Source organism: Esox lucius, chromosome 14, assembly GCF_011004845.1.
Source record: "Esox lucius isolate fEsoLuc1 chromosome 14, fEsoLuc1.pri, whole genome shotgun sequence".
In the NCBI taxonomy this organism is placed as follows: domain Eukaryota; kingdom Metazoa; phylum Chordata; class Actinopteri; order Esociformes; family Esocidae; genus Esox; species Esox lucius.
Genome location: NC_047582.1, coordinates 31,015,976 through 31,038,756, shown reverse-complemented (window position 1 = coordinate 31,038,756; position 22,781 = coordinate 31,015,976). Strand labels below are relative to the sequence as shown.

Below are 22,781 nucleotides of genomic sequence, written 5' to 3'. Positions count from 1 at the left end.
CCTCCGCAAATGCACAGAGCCGCAATTAGTCCTACCTATGGGTTCCTGAGGTCACCGTCTGGGCCTCTCTCGCTCAGCGCCGGACCCCAGTGTAGCTGTCAGTCTGGGCCAACCAAAGTGATTGTTTTAATGAAACTCCCGTTTCACATACCATAAATCCTCAAACCCTCCATGGGACGAGACACGGGGCCTGCCCACTGGGATGACGGCGCTGATGAAACCGGTGACGGCGATGACAGGGTTGGTTGGTAATGACGGTGACGACTGTGATTAAGCTAAATTAAATAAACAATCAGACTGGTTGTTTATATTGTGCACAGCAGAAGCCGTTACAGTGGATCGCTCATTGTGCACCACACTATGTACTGGTTCGGTGCATTTCGTTACACACTTATCCTGTGGCACTCTATTTCCTATCTAGCGTAAGTTTTCATCCCAAAAGTTTTGCACTACATAGAGAGTAGGCTGCCATTTGAGGCACCACCCGGGTGGTTAAGGGTTCTTGCTGCTGTACGACCCATTTCTTTATTTTTGGAAGTGTGTCTCTAATTAGCACTTGATTGACCTTGAATCAAGAGGAAATTAATCTAAAAACTTTTGTCCTCATTTTAAAACCTTGCATGGATAGTCTGTGCTCTTTACAAACGCATTCTGTTTTAGGATTGAGAGTTTTCCTCTCCATAGGTAATGTATTTGGCTATTGTTGTTATAGATAATATGAAATGTATATACTTCATAAAATTGTTGTAATTTGTTCATTTGTATTCCATTTTTTCAGACCTGTTTATCGTGCATCATTTCTGTGTGTGATCCGTCTACATACATCCCGGTTTAAACTTACCGGCAAACACCCTCTCACACTACGCAGCATTAGTAACCTGCCCAGTACGCTTGTACCTGTGGTCAAGACCGTCTCATGATCGCTCGTTCAACTAAATATTGTAGATTACCCCCAGCGGGATGCATCACAGTGTCCTAGGCTTCACGAGCCATGGTGGTAGTCGTGGTTAGACTAACGTACTCAGTTTTGCATATCCTCCAAGACGTCCTCGCGGAGCGTCTTGAGAGTTTCAGTGTAGACCACAGCATGTCCATGGATGAACAACGATAACCAACGTGTGCGTCTGTAATCTGTCAGGCTCTACATAAAGTATTGGTATTTCCGGACTTTCCTTTGTCTGTTTCTTTTTAAGTGTGATCCATATAAACAATTTAAGACAAATTGGAGCAGTGTCTAAATGGCTGAAGATAAATTGTCCTCAGTGAGTGACAACATCCTGTATTAGCAGGATGTGGTTGTTACACAAAGAGTGGCAGTGGTTTCCAACAGGGCTGCCAGGATTAATGAATAGTTACTAGGGAAACTAACTAACGGCGGAAGAGAAGGCATCTAAATGAACCAAGATGTTGAACTTTTGTCAACAAGTGCAACCCAAAGGCTGAGAGTAACAAAGGCTTACTTGGCGACACAAACACATACAGTCTTACACAAACAAAAACACAAACACATACCTTGGCCACACACACTCCCGCCGCAAACGCTCGCACACAAACACATTTTTTTTTGCATTCCAAAAGCTGACTTCACTTATTTATGCAATGAGTCATTTTGATTTGCTGGCAAAAGTTATTTAAAAAATCCTTTTACATTATGTCAGCTTTTTGTGTTGAGGCTTTTTGCAAGGGTGTTGAATTTCCAATTAAAGAGGCGAGCATAAGATAATTTCCTCTGAGTATAATCGATGCATTGTGCCAAGGACATAACAGCCGAATATGTTCTTTGGATAAGAGGCTAGAATAAGACCACAATGAAAACACTTCTGCCTCTTCTCACCATTACTATTTCAGCATGTGTAGAGTATAGGCCTATAGTGTTAAACATGATGCTATTTAACTATTTCAGCATGTGTATATAGTGTTAAACATAATGCTATTTTACTATTTCAGCACCTGTATAAAGTGTTGTGCATGCTATTTTAATATTGGGCGTTGTACATAATGCTATTTTACTATTTCAGCATGTATACAACGCGTTGAACATAATGCTATTTTACTATTTCAGCATGTGTACAGTATAGTTGTGAACTATTTTACTATTTCAGCACGTATATAAAGTGTTGTGCATATGCTATTTTACTATTTCAGCATGTGTATGAAGTGTTGTACATAGTGCTTTTTTACTTTGCTATGTGTGTACTAGTCTTGCCCATACGGATACTACCAATTTCCTTTAAAGTCGCTTCATTTAATCCGGTCTGGCCGGCCGTATCTGTCTGCGTGCTTTTATCAGATCTGGATTGACGGATCAGTCAAGCTGCTCCCGTTATTTGTGAGTGTAACGCAACACTATATTTCCCAGAGCGACCAGCTGGAAACATGTCCTGTCCCTATCATCACAATCATCTGGTTCACTGGAGCAGGCATGGTTAAGTCAACATACTGCTATTTGACAATCACCATAGGAAGAGATAATATTAGACAGATTTGTGATATGTATGCAACAATGTAGTTGCTTCACAGACAAATACATGATTTCAACATACCTGTAACCCCCCCCATGTTTAGTATCATTATTGGGTCTATTCCGAGTTCACAATGCAATTCAAAGGAATGTACTGACACCCATAATCTCTACTGTGCTACACTCTGCTCGCGCCCATGGCACTTATGTTTAAGGGTTGACAGCGCTTTCCCCAGTTGACAAAGGGCACTTTTCAACCTGCGATTCTAAATTAGGTCTCTGTAAGTGTCCCCCGGCGCAAGGAAGCCAGAAATATCGGTTTGGCGCACATGGAGAGAGCGAACGAGGTACAGAAATGCAAAGAAGGGACCTCACTTTCCTACGCGCGTCTGTGGCAAATGATGGGAGCGATATTATTCTGGTTTTATTGATCTCTAGCATACACGTGGAAGTAAAACGCCGGATGACTGGACCGCTATTGGCTAGCTTTTGAACCACTTATTTTGATGATTTAGGACGAAATAAACTAATATCTCAGGGAGTGTATTGATTTATTCCAGAGACTTGTCTAAAGCAAACGACGAATACAATTAAAAAGTTGGTTTGGATAATGTACTGCCATGGTAAGTTGAAATTACCTGATTACTGAAGGATAACTGTTTCCATCAAATTTTATGGCTGATGTGTATGTAAATTAGTTGTGCGTTTTGGTAGTTCCAGAAGTTGGAACCAGTGGGTTAGATATTTGTGTGAAATCTACTAAAGCCTAGTTTCCTTGAGAGATGGATGTAGCTGCCATTTTTCCGAACTGAGAGTAAATTGATCTCTTTTATACATGTAAATGTATAGTCAGGTGCACATGTCTTGTTCTTGTTTCTTGTGGCACTTGAACATCTCCATCAGATAAATCCTGTATTAGTTCTTGCTGTATAATATACTCTGTGTATAGTTATGGTATGTGGTAGGCCTACTGTATCTTATATTATCCTAATACAATGACTACTCTAAGCCTGATGCAATGTGGTTGTTTTCCCTTCTAAATTAGCAATGTTTAGAATAGGCTGTTAAATCTCATATGTATCACTTTTTTCTTTGTGTATTCATGTTATCTTCAAAATTGCAAGTAAAGTAATTAGGGATCATTTGAAGTTAACACAGAGATGCCTCTGTAATCGTCAGAGATACTGTATCTCAAAATGTTTCTGAAAGGCTTCCTACAAAGAAAGGTTTGTTTCACAGACTGACTCCTCTCTGTTAGGTCTGGGCCACAAGCTGTAGGATGGGATTATGAAAATGCCACAAAGTGAACACACAGAAGCCTCTCTAATTGTCAGATAGACTGTTACTCTAACTGTTAGAAAGGCCTCCTAATACGTCCTATAAAGCAAGGTTGGTTTCACAGACAGACTTCTTTCTGTTAGGACCAGGCCGGAATTATGACAACGCCCCCCACCCACCCTGATGGACCTCCATGTCTTCTGACTGATCGCTACACCAGCATCCAAGGCATGTGGGCGAGAGAGCAACAGTTCAGAATGACTTTGATTTAACCCCGTCTGCACTCCAAAGCTGTGCTTGTTTTGCCCTATTGGAGCCTTTCCCAAATTCCCCAAATAAGAGGCACCACATTGGGCTTTGTAACTTTGACGGGGCTGCATGAATATGAAGATTGTTCAATGCCATTTCATTTGGTTGTTCGGATGCGAGAGGAGAACCTTAACTGACTAGTTGTTTGGAAGTGTAACCACCTGTTGTGTTATGTTTTACGGCCAGTCTTGAAATTGTAAATTAAGAAGTGTTTTCTGTGATCTCACAGCTTCCTCTAGGCCTGACAAACCCTCCCTCAACTTTCTCTAGGCCTGACAAATCATCTATCTGCTTCCTCTAGGCCTGACAAACCATCTCTCAGCTTCCTCTAGGCCTGACAAACCATCTCTCAACTTCCTTTAGGCCTGACAAACCATCTCTCAACTTCCTTTAGGCCTGACAAACCATCTCTCAGTTTCCTCTAGGCCTGACAAACCATCTCCCAACTTCCTTTAGGCCTGACAAACCATCTCTCAGTTTCCTCTATGCCTGACAAACCATCTCTCAACTTCCTTTAGGCCTGACAAACCATCTTCCAACTTCCTCTAGGCCTGACAAACCATCTCTTAACTTTCTTTAGGCCTGACATACCATCTCTCAACTTCCTGTAGGCCTGACCAAAAGTCTCTCAATTCCCACCTAACAAAAAGCCTCTCAACAAAATGTCCCACAACTTCCTTTAGTTTTTCAAAAAAAAAACTAAACATCCTGATCAAAAAGGATGTTCTTTGATCACATAGAGGGGTGGTCTGTTTTCATTGCTAACCAAGCTGTTTTTCCTTGTTGGCTCGCGCTTGTGCAACCCACATCTTTAACACTGCCAAGACAAGGCTTTCATTGAGAAGGGAAACCATCAGCACAGCTATTTTTAGGCTTCAGTGATGAATGATGGTGAGGTGAGGCAGTAAAACCAGTGCACACCAGTGGACCCCTCACAGCCCCACTCCCTATCCCAGCAGCCCTCTGGTTACCTCATTTCCTGCGTGTTTAGTTTCAGACATACAAGGCCTGTTAGTGTTGATATCATGCCGAGCCTTTAGGGGCATTTAGCTAATCAGAACGTAAACAAGCAACTTTACCTTTACATTTTACGGCCTTTCAACTTCAGTCCTTTGTTTGTAGAGTAACTTCATGTCTTGAGACACTAATTATGTTGTCAGCTTTGGAATCTGTTTAGCTGTACTTCCAGTATTTTGCATGCTACAGTAAGTTTATTGCCAACCATTTGGTGAACCAAGGATCTCGGTCAGTGGCTTACTAGAATAACAGAGGAAAATTGCTTATTGTCAGTCGATCCATATCAACTCCTTTGGTGCAACACTGTAAGTGATAATCTGTTGGCCTACTTTTGGGTGCGATTGGCCTTTTGAAAATGGTCAAAAGACGTTCTAAGGCCACAATAATATCGTGACTGCTCCCACACTTGAAGACACCGCTGGCCCCCCACGAAAACATAAAACCAACGGTTAACCACATCAGCTACACAGTCGTCTGCACGTTGTGGCCCACGGCTGTAGATGATTGCTGTAAGACAGACGTTCCTGTGCCTCTCTGTACGTGGCTCGCCATTCTTGACCACAGAAGGAGACGAATCACGCTTCAGGCGGACATTTATCACATTCCCCTAAGCATTGTCTCGGCAGTGACAAACATCCTGGAGAGTTAATTGGCATTCTAGCGATCACTTTTGCGCCAGTCTGGTCTGCTCACCACAGCAGTGAACTTCTGTTTTTATATGAGAGGATGCATACAGGACGTTGCCCCATTCCATTTATAGAAAGATGGACATGATGGAATTGAATCAATGTTTTCTTTACGTCTGTCTGGTGGCCATTCATGATGGTCAGGGTCAGGGATAGCGCTTTCTTATGTGATTGTGAAACCATCATATAGTAATAGTCACAGCTGTTAAGCTATTACTGTTATGGACACTCTTGCTATCTTCCTCCTTCCTTCTTTTTTCTGCCCTGCTCACATATGAGCGTTTTATATTTTAAATACTTTGCTGTCCAGCTCTTGTGTTGTGTAGCAGACTCAGACTGACTGACTAAGCTACCGAACGTCTTTTGGGCTGCTTCCATGAGAAACAACGTGGGACAGACAATTTGAGTAAGAGAGGGGGTTTTGGTCTGAATCAAATGTATTTATTTGAGTATCTTTTTTGAGAAACATGATCAGACCATAAGACAAAAAATAAATATAAAAAAACAATGTGTTATTATATATTTGAAACTTTATTTTACTTTGAATTTTCTACGGGGCCCTAAGCCTTCTGGGCCATAGGCGGCTGTCTACCTTGCCTAATGGTAGCGACTGCCACTGCTTCTCAGTCACTACCTCCCCATCCAAGACTACCCTGGACTAGCTAATACTGTTCCATACTTGCTTTGGAAGGGAAGAGGAGAAGGAGACATGTCGTGTTGTTGTTTAAATTCATTTGTTAGACACAGGATTTTACATACTGTTATCCCAATATTTTGCTTATGCATGACAGTGCCTGATTTTCTTGATTTAGGGGCAGTGTTTATGTTTATGAAGGTGTCTTGGGTGGTGTTTTTAAGCTAAACAGAAATGTATGTGATGGACAGTAGATAAGTCACATGTTTTAACTTAAATAATAACTCTTCCATTTTCCTCATTGTCTTAGACTGGGAAACGTCAGAGGGGATCTACTGTGTGGACGTATTTGGGTATTTGCTAAAAAAAACCCTCAACTGGAGTTTTGTCTGAAATGCAGAACTGAGTATTGACAAGATGCCACTATACACTAGCTGCTTGCAAGATTTCACTTTCATTTTTGCCAGAATCTTTGCCTGCGGACCGTAACCAGAGCCTGAGGTCTCTGACAACACGTGTTGCAATGCAGACCCAGTTTATTTTGTCCTGCTTTGGAAGGGAAGAGGAGGAGACAAGTCGTGTCGTTTAAATTAATTATTGTAGACGTTAGACACAGGATTCTACATACTGTTATCCCAATATTTTGCTCATGCATGACAGTGCCTGATTTTCTTGATTTAGGTGGAGTGTTAATTTTATTTTGGTTTTATTAGTCCCATTGCTACCAAGCTGCTTTTCAAGAGGGGGCCGGGCAAATTGGACATTTTATACCACTAAATACACAAGACTGGGAAAAAACCAACACACTCTTGTGAAACAAGTGCATCAGTGTTTTACAATTGGGTATATTCCCCGGTAAAAAAGCCAGTCATGTACCACACACCGCTTTGGCCTTATTGCCTAAACCCTGGAAAATGAAAGAGGATGTTAATGATCAGCTATGAACGGAATGCATTTCCTTGTCATTTGAGCAGAGAAGATGGTTACTCTTAAATAGATTGGAAAGTAATGAATACGCCCATGACATCTAAATGAAACACACTAAATCTGCGTGTCTGTCCATTCATGTCAAAATAGACAGATGCCGGATTTTCTCGATTTGCACTGCATTGACTTCACGTCTCCAAAAATGCCATTTTATGTTAAATATCCTATTGCTGCAGAATAATTTCCTGCTGTAGCAAATGGACTCAAATGAAGCTCCTATACCTATGCACACGTAGAATCAGAATATCTTTTTGGTCTTTACTGCCTCTTCACTGTCCTTTCTTTTGTAGGCCATCCAACAACATTGACATTAAACATCCATTCCCACATCTACAAACTCAGTGCCTCTCCGTCTCTGTCCCTCTCTCCCAGCTCTGTGCCCGACATACGTGTCTGGCTTTGGGGACCCCTCTCCTCCGCTGAGACCCCTGAAGGGGGTTCCACCCCTTACCCCCCCCTCTCCCCCGCCTGCACACTGAGAGATACCCCTCCTTTAGCGGAAATGGGCGATAATCATCATCATCACGAGCTCAAGACTTCCTTCCTCTTCATTCGCCTGCAGTCGCCCTCTAAGTCCCCGGAGCAAGTGGCGTCATTGAGCAACCCGGCAGAAGCTGTGGTGACATCCACAGCTGATGCCACGGCAACCATTCCGCCTGACCACGTAGAGGACTGCAGCGTCACGGTCCTGAGGGTGGACGTCACCTCAGATAAGGAAGAAGGAAAAGAGCCCGGGAGAGGGGAAACGGTGGACGCTTCAGCTCAGGCTGGAGATGCAGTGCCTGTTGTCTCAGAAGACGTCGATATCCAGAACCACCAGGACCCGGTGAGGTCCTCGTTGAGCGCTGATCCAAGATCTGTGACTGGAGTACAGGTTACTAGTTGGAGTGCCTCAGAATCAGATTGCCCGGTTTGGGTACTGCGGGAGGACAGTCCCTGGGGTACGATGAATAAGGAGAATCGACAGATGCTGGCCGGGACTCCAACCACTGCCACCAACAGGACCTACCCTTCTGAAGCTGGTTCTGCCGCACTACGGGTAAGCTTTCTACACCCGGCAGGATTGAACTCCCAGGGGCCCAAGTCCTCTGAGATGGAGACCCAGAAGCACAGTGGGATGCAGCTGTCCCCGGCCTCGACCCAGCCCAACATGGACCCCAGCATCCATCGCCTCAGGAGCTCTAACAGTTGGGTTATCAGTGCAAAGCAGAAGGAGAAGGCTGATGGGAAGCCAAGTGTTCCGCAGAGTGTTCCACAGAGTGTTCCGCAGAGTGTTCCGCAGAGTGTTTCGCAGAATGTTTCGCAGAATGTTCCACGGAATGCTCCACAGAATTTTCCACAGAATGTTCCACAGAATGTTCCACAGAATGTTTCACAAGTTGTCCTCAGGCGGCCAGAGCATAAGACCTTTCTGTATGCAGTCAAGGAGAGGTCCTCGAAGATACCTGAATGTACGAGTGGGAACGTAGTGACAAAGAGTCTCCCCATGTCTACAGCTGTCCCTCATCCCAGTCCTGTGACCTCACTGGCTTCTTCTTCTTCTAAGCCATTTGTGGTGAACTCAGCTGTGTCACAAACAATGGTCTCCACGCCTCCTTCATCTGCGTCCAGTGGAGGTCTTCGCTCCATGATCAAACCTGTTCCAGCACAGAAGGTGAGTAATTTTAGTGTTGCGTGCTGTTTTCAACTCCTTATTTAACTACGGTACTCAGTGTTTGCATTTTGAATCATTAGGCTTCCACAATATTACTGTACATGATTTTTTGTTGTTGCTATAAATGTTTCCAAAGTAGACAATGAGCATTTCTGATTTGCCCTTTGTAATGAACATTTTAATTATACCAAAACAACCCAGGCCTTTTTGTAAAGTAGATTTGAGATGTTGGAGGGCTCAAGGATTGGCAATAATGCCTTCAAAGAGACATGCCCACACAGGATGAATAAGAGTTCTCCAACTCCCCACCCAGATGGAATGATAGTTAGTAGGTATCCGGGGTTTGTCTCTTTCATTCCTTAGGCTAAATTGCCTAGAAATATATTTAATCTGCAGAATCTGTTCCAGAGATAACCCAATAGTGTCCAGGGCAATTGAGGGAATTGTCTAATTGTAACAAACAGTTCAGCTGTTTCTACAATGTCTATCTTAGCAGAGGACCTATGAAGAGTAAAGTATTGGTGTGCATTTAGAATGTTTACTTGAGGTCAAACTTTTGCATTTAGTGTATACTAATGATTACACTAATGAGGTAATGAAATCATTAGTATTTAAGTGGGTTAAATCCATCACTATGTCTTAACCTAACCTTCTTTTTTTTAAATCCATCTGTATAACCTAACCTTCTTTAAATCCACCTGTATACTCTAACCTTCTTTAAATAGTTCCATCTGTATACCCTAACCTTCTTTAAATAAATCCATCTGTATAACCTAACCTTCTTTAAATAAATACATCTGTATACCCTAACATTCTGTAAATAAATACATCTGTATTTATTCTTGCCATATTACATTACTATGGAAAAACCTTCAAATTAAGGCAGAGTTGAAAGGGGTGTTGGTACCTAGAACTGGATGTTCAGATTGAAAACTATGTTCAGAAAACTACTATGTTCAGATTGAAAAGTACAGAATCGCCATCCTTAGTCCATAGATCTGTATGTGATTCAAACCCACCACTTTGGTGTAAGTAGTGTGAGCAACAAAAGCCTACTGCATTGCCTATGTTCCACAGAATACTGTCAAGTACATGACATGATAGCCATACACAGCGGTAACCACAACTGGTTACCATATAGACCAAGTGAACACTGTCAATGTCTTTCAGCACGGAGCAGGATAGACAGCAAGGCAGAGTGAATAAATCAGGTAGCCCCTGAACAGGGTAAAAACTACAAACTGAGCTGCTGTGAACCATTACAAGTACATCTTTGTTGATGAAGTATGCTTTGACTGGGCCACAACTATACAGTGTCGGCGCAGTGTCACTGGCCAGTGAACACTGGTCCATGAGCCTGGACAACATGGGGGAAACATACTCCTGTGTGTATCCATATCCGAAGATGGGATCGTAGGACATAAGCCACTTCCTGGGTCTTTCAATGCTGTGTCTGCACACCTCATTGAGTTGCTCAATTAAACTGTGTGTGATAATGTTGGGTTCCACCGTTCAGAGGTGATTCAGGAATGGTTTTGGGACAATCCCTGATTCTTGAGAGACCTGGTCCCATAATCTCCCTTTCATTATGGAGGTGGAAGGTCTATGACCACCACCCCCATGAGCATGTCACCCCATCTTCAACCCATGGATAAGACGTGTCATGACATCACCGCTGACCAATGTCAGCCTTGGATTTGCCTTGCCAAAAGATTATTTCCGCAGTGTATGACAAATGAAGATATTCATTGTGTTGTGGACAAGATATCATGGGAAAATGCTAAAGACAGAATTGATGCAAATAAGTGTAGTGTGTGCTAAACATTGACACTTGTATATGTGTCTAGAAAAATCCTCTATTTGCCTATAGCAACAATTGTTTTCACTTTAGGAGAGTAAATCAATCTCAAAGGTAAACTCAGCCATATGACACCCACATATAGGAAAACGACAACTGGCAATGTTTAATGATCTTAATTGTGTTTCTGTCTTTGTTAATCAAGAAATTGATACGCTGTGTATGTTAACATTATATAGCCTTATGTACCTTTAACACTACTTTCATGTTTGCGATAGTGGAGAAACTTTAGCCAATGGAGAGGCTTCGTTCTCAATAAAAGCAGGGAAAGCGCTTGCAGATTTGAGGATTAAGGGATTACAAATAAAAACAGTAACTATAATCAGTTACGTTACCAAATAAAATATTGTAATCGACGGAATATCTGACAGACATTTTGCGTGTAATCTAGAGATGTAGCCTAATCATATTGAAGTAGAAAGCAATGGTTTAGAAACTCTGTACATAACCCGTAAGGTAAAATGCTAATTCCGTTTTTGGCCAACTATGTAAACTCTAACATTGATTGATCATGCAAAAGGTCTTCAATTGGTTATAGGCTATTCCTACTTGTTTTCTAATGCCTCTTAATATGAAAGATCAGATTACTGTTTGAGTAATCAAAAAGTTACGTTACTGATTACAAATGTGGACAGGCAATTTGTACCCGTAATCGATTACATTTAAAAAGTAACGTACCCAACCCTGAGCGCTTGTAGTTTATACTGGCTTCCCCCAAACCCTTCACTTTTCACAAAATGTATATAAACTGTCTGTTTGCACAAGCACACACCTGCTCCATATACTTCAAAGTGACATTACCAGACGCATTGAATCATACATGCCATGTAAGCTACAAGCTCTTTGAGCTCAGCTACACGTTATGAGACTGGTACATTATTCCCATAAGCCTAACATACACCTTATGAGAACCTATGGAATGTTTGTCTCCTTTAAGAATCAATCAGAAACCAGGTAATTTACCCTGCCAAAAACCGCAAAATCATAAGCATTTTTTGTAGGCTTGTGCACAGCAGTGCAGCCCATTCAATTGCTGATGAATGAAAAGCAGTTTTTCCCGTCCTAACGTTTGGGAAATCTGACTAAAGCAGTATACATACCCTATTTAAGGATTACAAGTGGTGATGTAGAAATAGAGATTTTTTTTAAAGATACATAATAATGGTGTTTTCCTGCCTGTACGTGCCCCGATAGAAATTTAATTGAAGGGAAAAACTGCTGTATCAAATACAGTAAATGTACATGTCACAGAACATGAAACGTCCGTTTAAGCCCACATAACCTTAGCCCTAACTGTTCATTCTTCAGCACAATCGATGTCTTGCCAACTGTAATTTGAGGCAACATGGGCTTCGTTTGTCTTTTTCCTTTGGTATTTCCATTTTGCAGACATAATATCACCAGCATGTCTTTATTAGGAAAAAAATGTATCAGTCAAATCAGCTATTTGGGTTGAGGTCTTCAAGTTATGTATAAATTCCTGGCAATTTACATCAATTAGTGGGAATTGCCTTTCAGAAATTCTCAATTACACCAACGGGTTCAAGATGATAGTCTATCATCGAATGAAAAACCAATTAACTTTAATGAACACAATCTAAAGAAATACAAGCATGAGGATAATTCTGAATTCTAAAATGAATGCACATTTATAACGAGAATAGATTAGTGCAGTTTTTCATACTGGTAGTCATGAGAATACTAAAGAGCCTCATTAATATTATTCCTAAAGAGCGCATATTTTTTAATCATTTGGCAGCCGGGTATCTGGCACTGGATGACAACCTACCCTCATTTTATCGGCAATAGTATGAACTAAGAACAGCTTTTGGATAGGAACGTACCAAGTGCTGCCTCGCTTAAGGGGAATGCTGGAAAGCACAACAAAAGTCAATACATAAAGACGTAGGGCAAAGTGTACAGTTAGCAGATAGGAAGTAAGGGCTCGTCGTGTCATGAAAATGGTTTGCACACAGATAGCATAAAACAGCCGTTGGTAAGTAAATGCACTATTAACTACTTCAAGACAAAACTTTTCAAGTCAGCAACTGCTTAGTTATTATTATTGTTCAGAATGATGCTGGAGCAAGGCTGGAGTCGAAGTTATTGCTAGCTCACATGCTAGCTACGGTGCGGCTCGTGGGGTTTCGAGTTCCATAGGATTCTGTCACGCCTTCATCCTTTCCCAGCCAGCCTGCCTGATGCTGCTGTGAGGGTTGAACGTTACGAGTAGTACGCGCCGTGTCCTGTGTGTTAAAAGAACTGGGTCAGCGTCTGTATCATGAGTAAATATTGTCTTGTTTTAGCTAGCTACATGCTATGATACATGATGGATGGGTTTGTCAGGCCAAGAGACCTGACCTGAACTGTCAGAACTGAAAAGCTTGCCACCCGGGGCATACACAACATTCGGGATATGGACGAGAGTGATGATGATGGGGTAAGGTGCTGTTCATAGCTAGTTGGATCAAATGTCGCTAGTTAACCCAGACATTTTTGAATTTTACTTTTCTTAGATTTTTTTTGCCTTTGAACAAAGACGGAAATGTTACTTTGTTGGCTAGCTCAATTTGTCAGCTGTGATTGTTGGCTTGTTGTCTTTGGCAGTTGGTCAGCATGATGCTAGCTACTAGCTAACGTGTCATCACATCTCATACAGCAGTTATCCATCCACTGAATCAGGACTTTAAAAAAAAACGTTTTCTATGGTATACCGTGGCTATTTCCAAGTGGTCACTTTGCCAGTTGATAATATTACCGAAACGACATTTTATTAATGTGCTTGTGGTGATTAAGGGTGGGCTCTTTGTTGGTGTACAGTACAGCTCATTCAGTTCATCATGGGCTTTCCTGCCAGGACATTGCATATCTATCCGTTCAAGTGGCTAGATAATATTACTTACTAAAATTGTTGCTCAAACTCCGTAGCTTGTGTTCTTTACTAGATCATTGCAACTCGCTTTGTCTGCGGTAATTAATTTTACTATTAATTACCACAGTTAATAATTTACAGTTACTCAGTCTTCAGTTCAGTTTTCAACATAGTACCCATTGAAACGATGATAGATTCAACTAGTTAAGTGGTTGAACATGGTGTTCTTTAGCTAGGCAGTATGATATTCAAATTGGTTGTGCTTGCTTGGATGACTCCTTGGCTGAAATTCAAATCTGGAGTAGAGCCCCGACAGTGTTTAGCCCTCAGCAAATGTTTCCACGTCAATATTTCCCTCCTCATTCTCTCTCCAATTCCAGTAGCTTTAGCGAGAAGTCAGCAGGGTCTTCCGGAACTAAGTCTTCACTTTGTACAGTTGTGCCATTATATACAGTTTGGATGAGATTATGTTCAAGTAACTGGGAAGGCATTGGCTGGCCCATCAGCCTTACTGGCATGGTAAAATATAAGGCCACGAGAGAAGTGCATTAAGCAGCACTGGCTTTGTTCAGTCTTTTCTAATTGACTGTGTACAGGATTGACAAATGCCAGTGTTTCCTTTTCTTGTTTGTTATAGGTCTTTTTAGCCTTGCCCCAATTTTGTGATGTCTGTTAATATCAATATTATCATTCTTAAGAGTTAAATATGAGTTAATATCTTTTCCTACGCATTTTCCAAACCTAGAAGTCGGTAAGGTTGGCGCGCCAGAGGACAAGCTCACTCAGCTGGTGACTTCCGATGGCTATAGCAGATGCAGTAATTGCTGAGGGAGTGACTTGAGCACAACTAGACCCAGAAATCCCAGCTTATGTTGCCACACCCACCCGGGTGATGCTTGGCCAGTATGCACATCCCCGACGGAGCTCACAACCACGCGCCAGACAGCAGCAGGCAAAGATCAACCATAGTCTGTGGTGGGACGCTTGTATGTAGCACATTAAACCGCTGCGGCGCTGACTGGGAGAACGTTTGTAATGCATTTTCAGGTTGTTTACAGAGCCCGGCTTGGTCTCTCATTTTACCTTAGTGAGAAGACTGTGTTGGTTGAATCAGAGGGGTACAGTTACCTACCCTGGCCTGTGTGTCAGGGTTGCATGTCATTTCCCAGGGCATCCTTAACAGTTAATGCCATGCACGATGCGCTAGGCCTTTCTCTGACGGAGCATTAAAGATGTATTGCGTAATTCAATACTACGCGTGAGCGCTGCTATGAGGACGGCCTGGTTTTGCCACATATTTTGCGTAACTCCTCACTTCCAGTCAGAACGGAGGTTCCTGTCACTGCTAGGCCCCCCCCCGTCTGGATCTCTGTTTTCACCTGACTGTTGGCCTGAGCCGACATTGGTGGGGCACCATATGGTGATGACTGGCCTGACAGCTGTGAAGGATGCGTGGCTTCCTTAGGGGGACAGGCCAGAAACAAAGCATTATGCTAAGAGCCAAGGGGACCCTGCCTGGGAATCGGGGCTGGTCTTTGTCTGGGTGTGGGCTGAGGATTATCATAAAATAATTGGTTTCATCAACATCAGAGAGACGTCAGAATATTATTCTACATTTTCCCCAGCACCAGGTTTATTCAAATCGTTGTGGATGTGAGATCATTGTTTCTTTCAATTGGCCTGCCCTGTAGCTCGTTGTGGTTAGAGTTGCCTTAGGAGACGGCTCCTTCCCCCACTCTCTGTGCACAGATTTTGGGCTGGCTCTCGTTCTTTCTCTTTTTTTTATGCTTTTTTTTTTTTTTTTTTTTTTACAGGCAAAAAGGGATCTCTTTCTCCTCTGCCGATGTGAATAGGGATTGCTTCATGTTTTCATGGACAGACCGTCCTTTTCCTCCACGGGTCAAACTAAACTTAAATGACACTGGGGTATATTTACCGTTAATAAAGGAAAATGTAGTCATCACGGACCTCCCAACCACTGTGTGTGTCAACAGAACATGACTTGATATGTCAAGGGTTGGAATATTTCTTTTTTGTGGGGGGCTATTTCGGTTATTCTGCATTGGCATGCCATTTTTTGATTTACCATAGCCTGTCCGTTCTATGGTCTTAAAGCTCTCCAGATGCACAATCCTTGTTATTAAAACTAAGTAGATCATGTCTAATTCACAAGCTGTGCTACATCCCTCAAAGGAGTCGTCTACTTCCTGTAAGGAAAGGCTTGCGTGGAAGCCCCCATTTCACCTCATTAACTGATTTTATTGCATTACCCATCAGGGATAATATCTTGGCTGTCCTACTGGACATCCAGTGATCCGTAAAGGGAAAAACAGCATCGCTAACCTCTGTTAGATGCAAGTTAAGACTCTGTCTCTGGAGTCTTTTGTCTGTATATGTGTATATATTATTGTTTACATGCACTTTATGATTTTCGATGATTATACTAAAAGATTCATGAGATTCATTTTAGTTGTAGTGGGAGTCACCACGATAGATTGTACTTACGATCGTGGCACCAGCGAACATGTGGTTCCCCCCGCAAATGATGAATGGCCCAGGGTAAACCGGTGTCCTTTAAGGGAATGCTGGAGATCTGTGACAAAACGTGTGACTCACCCAGGTTTTGTGGAAATTGTGTCAGGGCCGTCTGAGAGATGGCATGGGTTTGGAAAGCAGTTTCAGTGGACACGTCCTGGTCAATACGTGTGATTTAGCGGTTTCGTACACAGGAGGACCAGGACGTGAACACACAAGGGGTCTGTCGTTGGTACGGTTGCATCTCATCCGTTTCTAAGTAATTGCACATTGACACGGGAAACGCAACCAAGCGGTCGCAGGCTGAAATGCTGCTAAACGGCTTTGGACAGGATCGTTCTAAACACGGTGAGGGAATCCTGTTTTGAGTCTTTGACCCTGAATGGTTGAGGTGGGGACGTTGGGTTCATTTGTGGAGTAGCTTCTTCTCTTATGTAACACCTCAAAGGCTGAGGTTATTCACCCACAGCCTTACTGTTCTCCTGGCTCGATATTATCTGAGGGTATGGCTCATCAGCCTGCCTTTAGATAGTTGTTTCATGCTGCATTTACAAAAAAGTCAGGTGTGAACTTTTTTTTCTCCCGATTTTCTTCTTTTTGAATTTCATATGTTTGTTTTTATTATTGCTGTAATACGGATCAACATTAAAAGACACACCGGTCTCCACTTAATTTCTCCAGAGAACAGGTAAAATAAGAGGGACCGTGGGCTGTGTTTTGCGCCGTAATGGAAACGCTGGCCAGTGTGTCAGCAGCGCCTAACGCAGCGAATCGACGTACTGCAGCTGTGTCTGCGAGCCATCTGCACTTTACATTTCATTTGAACCTCAAACATTTTCCGACCCCTGATGGATGGTAGTGTGATAGTCCCAGAGCCCTGGGATTGGCAAATACTTGCCAGCCGTAAAACGCGAAGCAACTGCATGTTTCTGACCGTGTTTACCAGGCCAGTAGCCGGGACGTGCCCTGCGGCTATGCAAGCGTAGTCGCCGTTAACGGCTTTAAAATGTTCTGTTTGTCCACCGAAATGCTAAGCTTAACCACAGGTCCGGGGTCAGTCAATGTACAGTTGGTGGCATTCGCTGGCAGTTGCGCTCTAAACCCTCTGACAGTAGAGGATTTAAATTGGTTAAACGAGGGAAGCGTCTAATATTCAGGAGATGCAAGTCGGCCGGTACTTTGTCACATGAAGTTAGTTCACTTCTTTTATTTCCCCACTTTCGCTTACTCCCAAAGCTTTATTATATTTCCCCTTTCAATTCTCATTATGTAGGCCTAACCTTTTAAGGTAGTCGGCAACCTGTGTCTCCGGAAAAAATATCACTAGTTTTGGTGGGGGAGGTAGGAAAATGTAACAATCAAAGCTTGCAATTAGATGACAGCACAAGTGCCACCCTTCCTCAACACTTAGTGTGTGTGTTAGACTATGTGAATTAGTGTGCCATTTGTTCTCCTCTGCTTACCTTCGTAATTATGCCACTAAGCAAGGATTTCTAATAGTCCTAAGCTTCTTGTTTGTGTTGTGAGTAGAGTTTGGAATTCTCCCAGGAACTCAGTCTGCTGGCGTTTTAATCAAATTCATGTTTTCTGTGCTTATTAACACACCATGGACACGCTGTGCTCAGGGACTACTGTGCTGTGCTCGGGGACTACTGTGCTGTGCTCGGGGACTACTGTGCTGTGCTCGGGGACCACTGCGCCGGGTTTTACAGCTGTGCACATGTCATCGTCATGTAATGAATTTGTGTCTGAGATTTACTGCTGTTTAAGCCTACATAGACTAGTTGTTCTCCTTGAAGTGTATGAAAGATTTGCTCATGTGTGGTAACAATCATGCACTCTATATCTCATGTCCTGTTAGATTTTTTTCAGGGAACCTGAACTTGATTGAAAATGGGAACTTTGTCTACACCTTTAACAAGCTCAAATGCAAAAAAATACCAATTGCGATGTTTTTAAAGCAGGTAGCCTAATTCATTTCAGATGTTAGACTCAGTGTTTTTCTTTCCAGTTTAAACGTTTCATTATTTTTTTTGCAAAATATTTTTAGCTGAACCTATTGGTGAACTGTAAAATAAATCTTAACTCCGGCTCTTGATCTCAATGTTTTCAAAGATGCTGTTGTGAGACTTACGATCACAGTCCTTCCATGGGAGTCCTGCATAATTAATGTAAACAACATAAACAGATCCCACCATTTCCGAATAACAAATTGGCAACGTTTATAAAATTGTGCTAGCATACAGTATCCTTTTTCCAGTTGTGGGTTTTTGTATTTTGTGTCAGGTAATTCACCTGCATGAAATGGGTGGATAGAGACCTTTTTAATGTGTCTTAGAAATTAGCAAATTGAATGAGCATTAAGCAAGGAACTCATTTCAGGGGAGTATGTGGAGGGGTTAATGCAAAGAAAATATCTGGAAAAAGAGGCCTGCATTCCCAAGTCTCCCATGGCAACAGCTTTCCCACGGATGGTTTTCCCTGTAGTCCCTTCTGAAATGTAAGTTCTCTGTTCAGATCGATTCACTCACAGCGTTCCGATGTGTGGAATGTTACTATTTAGCCTTCATGCAGTGTAGAGTAATAATGATATTCTCAATCTGCATTTCTAGTGGTTTCTTTCTATGAACATTGATTGATGGTGGAGTAATTAAGATTTTAGTTGGCTACTCGTCTTCTGTTTAGTATATACACCTTAGGCTCATTCTTCAAATTGTCATGGAGTTGAGCTTGAATGGTTTGACGTTTTTGATTTGATTGTGGTTATGAATCAGAGTGCCTTTCACTTCTGCACTCTTGTTGTTGTTATTATAGTCATTTGAAATGTAACCTATGTATTCGCTATTGTTAATGGTCTTTGGATTTGAGCAGTTTCTCTTTCTGGGGTCCACAAAAGACAATGAACAGGACGAAATACAATGTCAGATCCTGATATGTCATCCTGAATGCCAGTCATGCAATTAGTCATGTCAGTAGCGTTAGGCTCGTAAGGCTGATGAAACACTTTACTTAACCGAGCCTTTGCTAGGGTGCATTCAGCAGCCTGGTCTCGCCTGCCTGAACATGCATTAGATCGAACTTGTAACCTCCAGGGACCTTCAGGTCATTTGAGATCACGGCAGATGAGCAGCTACCCTGATAGATGAGGCTGTGGGAAGAGAGGAGCCAGTCTTGCAACTCTACCTGGAGCTCGTCTTGACATTGCTGGGTGCCCTGTACTTCTCCTGCCAGAACAATGACAGTGGGATCGTGTGGTGCTGAACGGAACCTTCATCTCCTAGCACATTCCATTTGACATTTAGAACCAACTTTTAGGGCTTTAAAAATATAGTGGATCGTTTTGAATCCTCCAACTTTTTCAATGTTTGATTTGGCAAGGCTATGCTCTTTCGAGATTCTATCTTTCAGGGTGTTTGTAATGTGATTTAATATTGCAGACTAATATGTATCGGAAGTGTCATCATTTAACAGACACTTATCCAGAGCTACTTAGCTTGACTTGTAGTTAGTTTAACCCTTATGCTCACAGATGTTTAACAAATGATTGTTCATGAAGAATATTGCTTATCAAAGAATCATCACCAAGTCATCTTGCCTGCAGTAAATGTGTTTTTACCCTAACCCTCTTGTGTATTCTTGCAGGCGGACAAGTTTGTGTGGGTGAACAGCTCCACCTCGCACGCTCAAAGTGTTGCGAAAGCCAAGTACGAGTTTCTCTTTGGAAAAGGAGAGGATACCACTTCTAAAGAAAGCGGTATGACACATTTCTCATCATATTCTTGGCTGCTCAACCTTGTTCCTAGAGCCCTAACGTCCTGTTGGCTCTCACTCCAAACCCAATTTCACACAGCTGATCCTAATAATTGTCTGCATGTAAAGAAACATCAGGTCCGAATAAAGACCTACTGGACGGTAGATCTCCTGGAACAGATGCTGGGCTGTACTTCCTTTACCGAAAATTCAGAACAGGAATGAACTTCGCAGCAATTACGGATTTAAAAACAGTATGAAATAAACACGCCAGCTAAGTCCTCATAACGCTTTCTTTTCTTTCTTTCACGGGCAGCTATATATTTCTCTCTGGTTGCTGAACAACTCCTTTATGTTAGCCAATCATAGTGTACAGTTTGAACTGATCATGCACTGGACATTAGCTAGACATTCCTTCCCATTGATGAATTGGCCTAACCAACAGTGGTTGTTTTAGATAAAGCAGCAAGTGCAAAATACACAATTTTGTAGTAAGGCCCATATGAACTTTCATAAAGCCAGCCAATAAATTGTAGTTTGGTGCTTTGTCAACCATTGTTTAAAAACTACTGATGAAGTAATATTGAAGTTCCTGTTCTGGTCCCTCCCATTTGCATTTGGTTAATGAACCGAGTGGTCCGTCGAGGTAGTGTTTCCTGCCGGTCAACAGGGAAGCCTTTTGGTTTCATTACCCATCTCATGAGCCAGCCTCGTTAGAGGACTAAGCCCTGATTTGTTATCCAGGCCCTTTGGCAAAAATCTTTCAGTGGTCATTAATAGGCTGAGGTGATTAGTAAAGTTCCCTCTGGGTGTCTTCCAAGCTATGTTGTGCAGTCATGACTTGGGGCTTTAAAGGTACATGTACTCATAACCATAAAGTACGTTTTAAAAAGGTCTATTTCATGACTATTTTTATTTTTTTGGGTTCATGTGTGCATCGGAAACGCAAACAAAACTTTGGTCTTTATTCCTTTTTCAGACATTGACTGTTTTTCCTCATGGCTTTCTCATTCCGCACTGCAGGAGCCATATAGTGGGCAATAAATCGCAGTGAAATCCTTTTATTTTTTTTTATCATTCCCGGCTATTTCTGGCCGCAGTTGACATCACATTATACGTCATGTTTACCTTCGCGTCCCAAATGGCCCCCCGGTTCGGTACAAACCCTCCGTATGGTCCTGTGGAAACACAAGGCACCGTAGGAGCAATGAGAGGCATTTCAGCACATGGCTTCTGGTCTGACACGGGGCCACATTAAGTCGTCTTAGACGCTTTAGTGCCAAAGCCCTGAGTCACCTTTTGCGTGGCGCTAAACCCAGGAGTGATGTGCATGGTTCACATTCCTCTTGTGCACTTTGACAGTTGATCTGAGGTAGCCTGGACAGCTCCTGTTTCCCTGTGCTTTGTTGTTGCACAAAAGTTTCCAAGTGCTCTGCGGCCCCTAGAGCTTTGTCGCTCTGGAAAAGAGCCTCCGCTAAATTAATAAAATGGGGAGAAATGTCTCCGGTAGGCTTGCGTTTGTGTGCTGATTTAGTTTGAAAATGGCTGGGGTATTTTCCCGCTCTTATCTGCCTTGTGCAGAGGGAGTACGGACATGCTGCAGCCCTTAATTGAGTCACTGTTTGGTTATTGAAGGGACATGGTCATGAATTTGTCTTGTATGGTATTGTATTTCATTCCATTAGATACTCTTAGGTAGTAATTACGCAATACTGCCATCTAGTGGTGTAGTGCCTCTGGCCTTAAGTCCTTTAAACCAGACCCAAATCAGGGAGATCCTGACTTCAGAGTTGCGTGGTCTTTGGTTCTGTACCGTCTCTGACCTGCGGGCATCCTTTCAGGGAACCGAGACGTAATTTTAAAGAACACTCCTTCGAAATGTAATGTGGCTGACGACATGGGTTGTTTTTAGTGTACAGGAAACAGAAGAAAATGCTCAGAAACAATTGCTTTTACAGTTAAGAAAAGGTGTGCCCTATTTAAAACGACCTTTGAACCGGTTGCTTTATGTATGGTCCAAAGTACAGGTCTGTTGTCTGGCCTGAACAGTGCAGAGCAGGTTGCTCAATGTGCACTTGATCATTCTGCTCTTTTCTGGGTGTTTATTTCTGTTTAAATCATGAACATAGTGTTTAGCCTGCATGTCAGTGATAAACGTGGTGTGGCTTACTCAGTAGCAAAGTGAGAACTGGACACTGTTATTAGTTGACACAGCTGTCTTTTCCAACTCTCACTCTCACTTTGCTCATAATTTCAACAAGAGGCCAGTGTGAAATCTGGAATGCAAGCCCTAAGGTTTGTTTAGTTAGTTTAGTATTTATACTGGGCACAGTGTTCAAAGAGGCTGATCGCGCACACCTGTCTGTCTCACACCTGTCTGTGTCATCCCGCTGCAGACAGGAAGGTGTGCGCTCAAACACTAACTCTGCCCTTTTCAACGGAAGGGCAATTGCCTCTGACGGTTGGATTTCACACATTCTTTGGTGCTGCTCAGCAACTGTCTACCTTGTTAACTCTGCTGTTTATCACGGGGAAATGTGCTGCCGTAATGGGTGCAGCAATGCCTCCTGGGTCGTTAACTACAGGGCTGTTGCTATGCGATTAGACTAGCATTAATGAACAAATACCAGGGGGGAAAAATGTCTGAATTTTAGGCTGTGAGTACAGAATACTTGTGTAAACTGAGGATGCTGAGCTATTGTCCACTGTGAGATGCCCTTTTCCAGCCAGTGAATGAGAC

At 42.5% G+C, this 22,781-nt stretch overlaps 1 protein-coding gene across 2 annotated transcripts in view; it reads left to right on the top strand.

Annotated features, from left to right (window-relative positions):
• The first annotated feature begins 2,804 nt into the window (after positions 1–2,804).
• psd3l (pleckstrin and Sec7 domain containing 3, like) overlaps positions 2,805–22,781 on the top strand; it is a 107,585-nt gene continuing 87,608 nt past the window's right edge. Inside the window, exons 1-3 of one of the 2 annotated variants that reach the window (XM_029125023.2) lie at positions 2,805–3,084; positions 7,745–9,026; positions 19,934–20,045. In XM_029125023.2, coding sequence (XP_028980856.2) covers positions 7,875–9,026; positions 19,934–20,045 — 1,264 coding nt within the window. In that variant the 5' untranslated portion in view covers positions 2,805–3,084; positions 7,745–7,874. Of the gene's footprint in view, positions 3,085–7,744; positions 9,027–13,073; positions 13,325–19,933; positions 20,046–22,781 lie in introns of those variants that run through there. The other variant, XM_010889589.4, reaches the window with a different exon arrangement.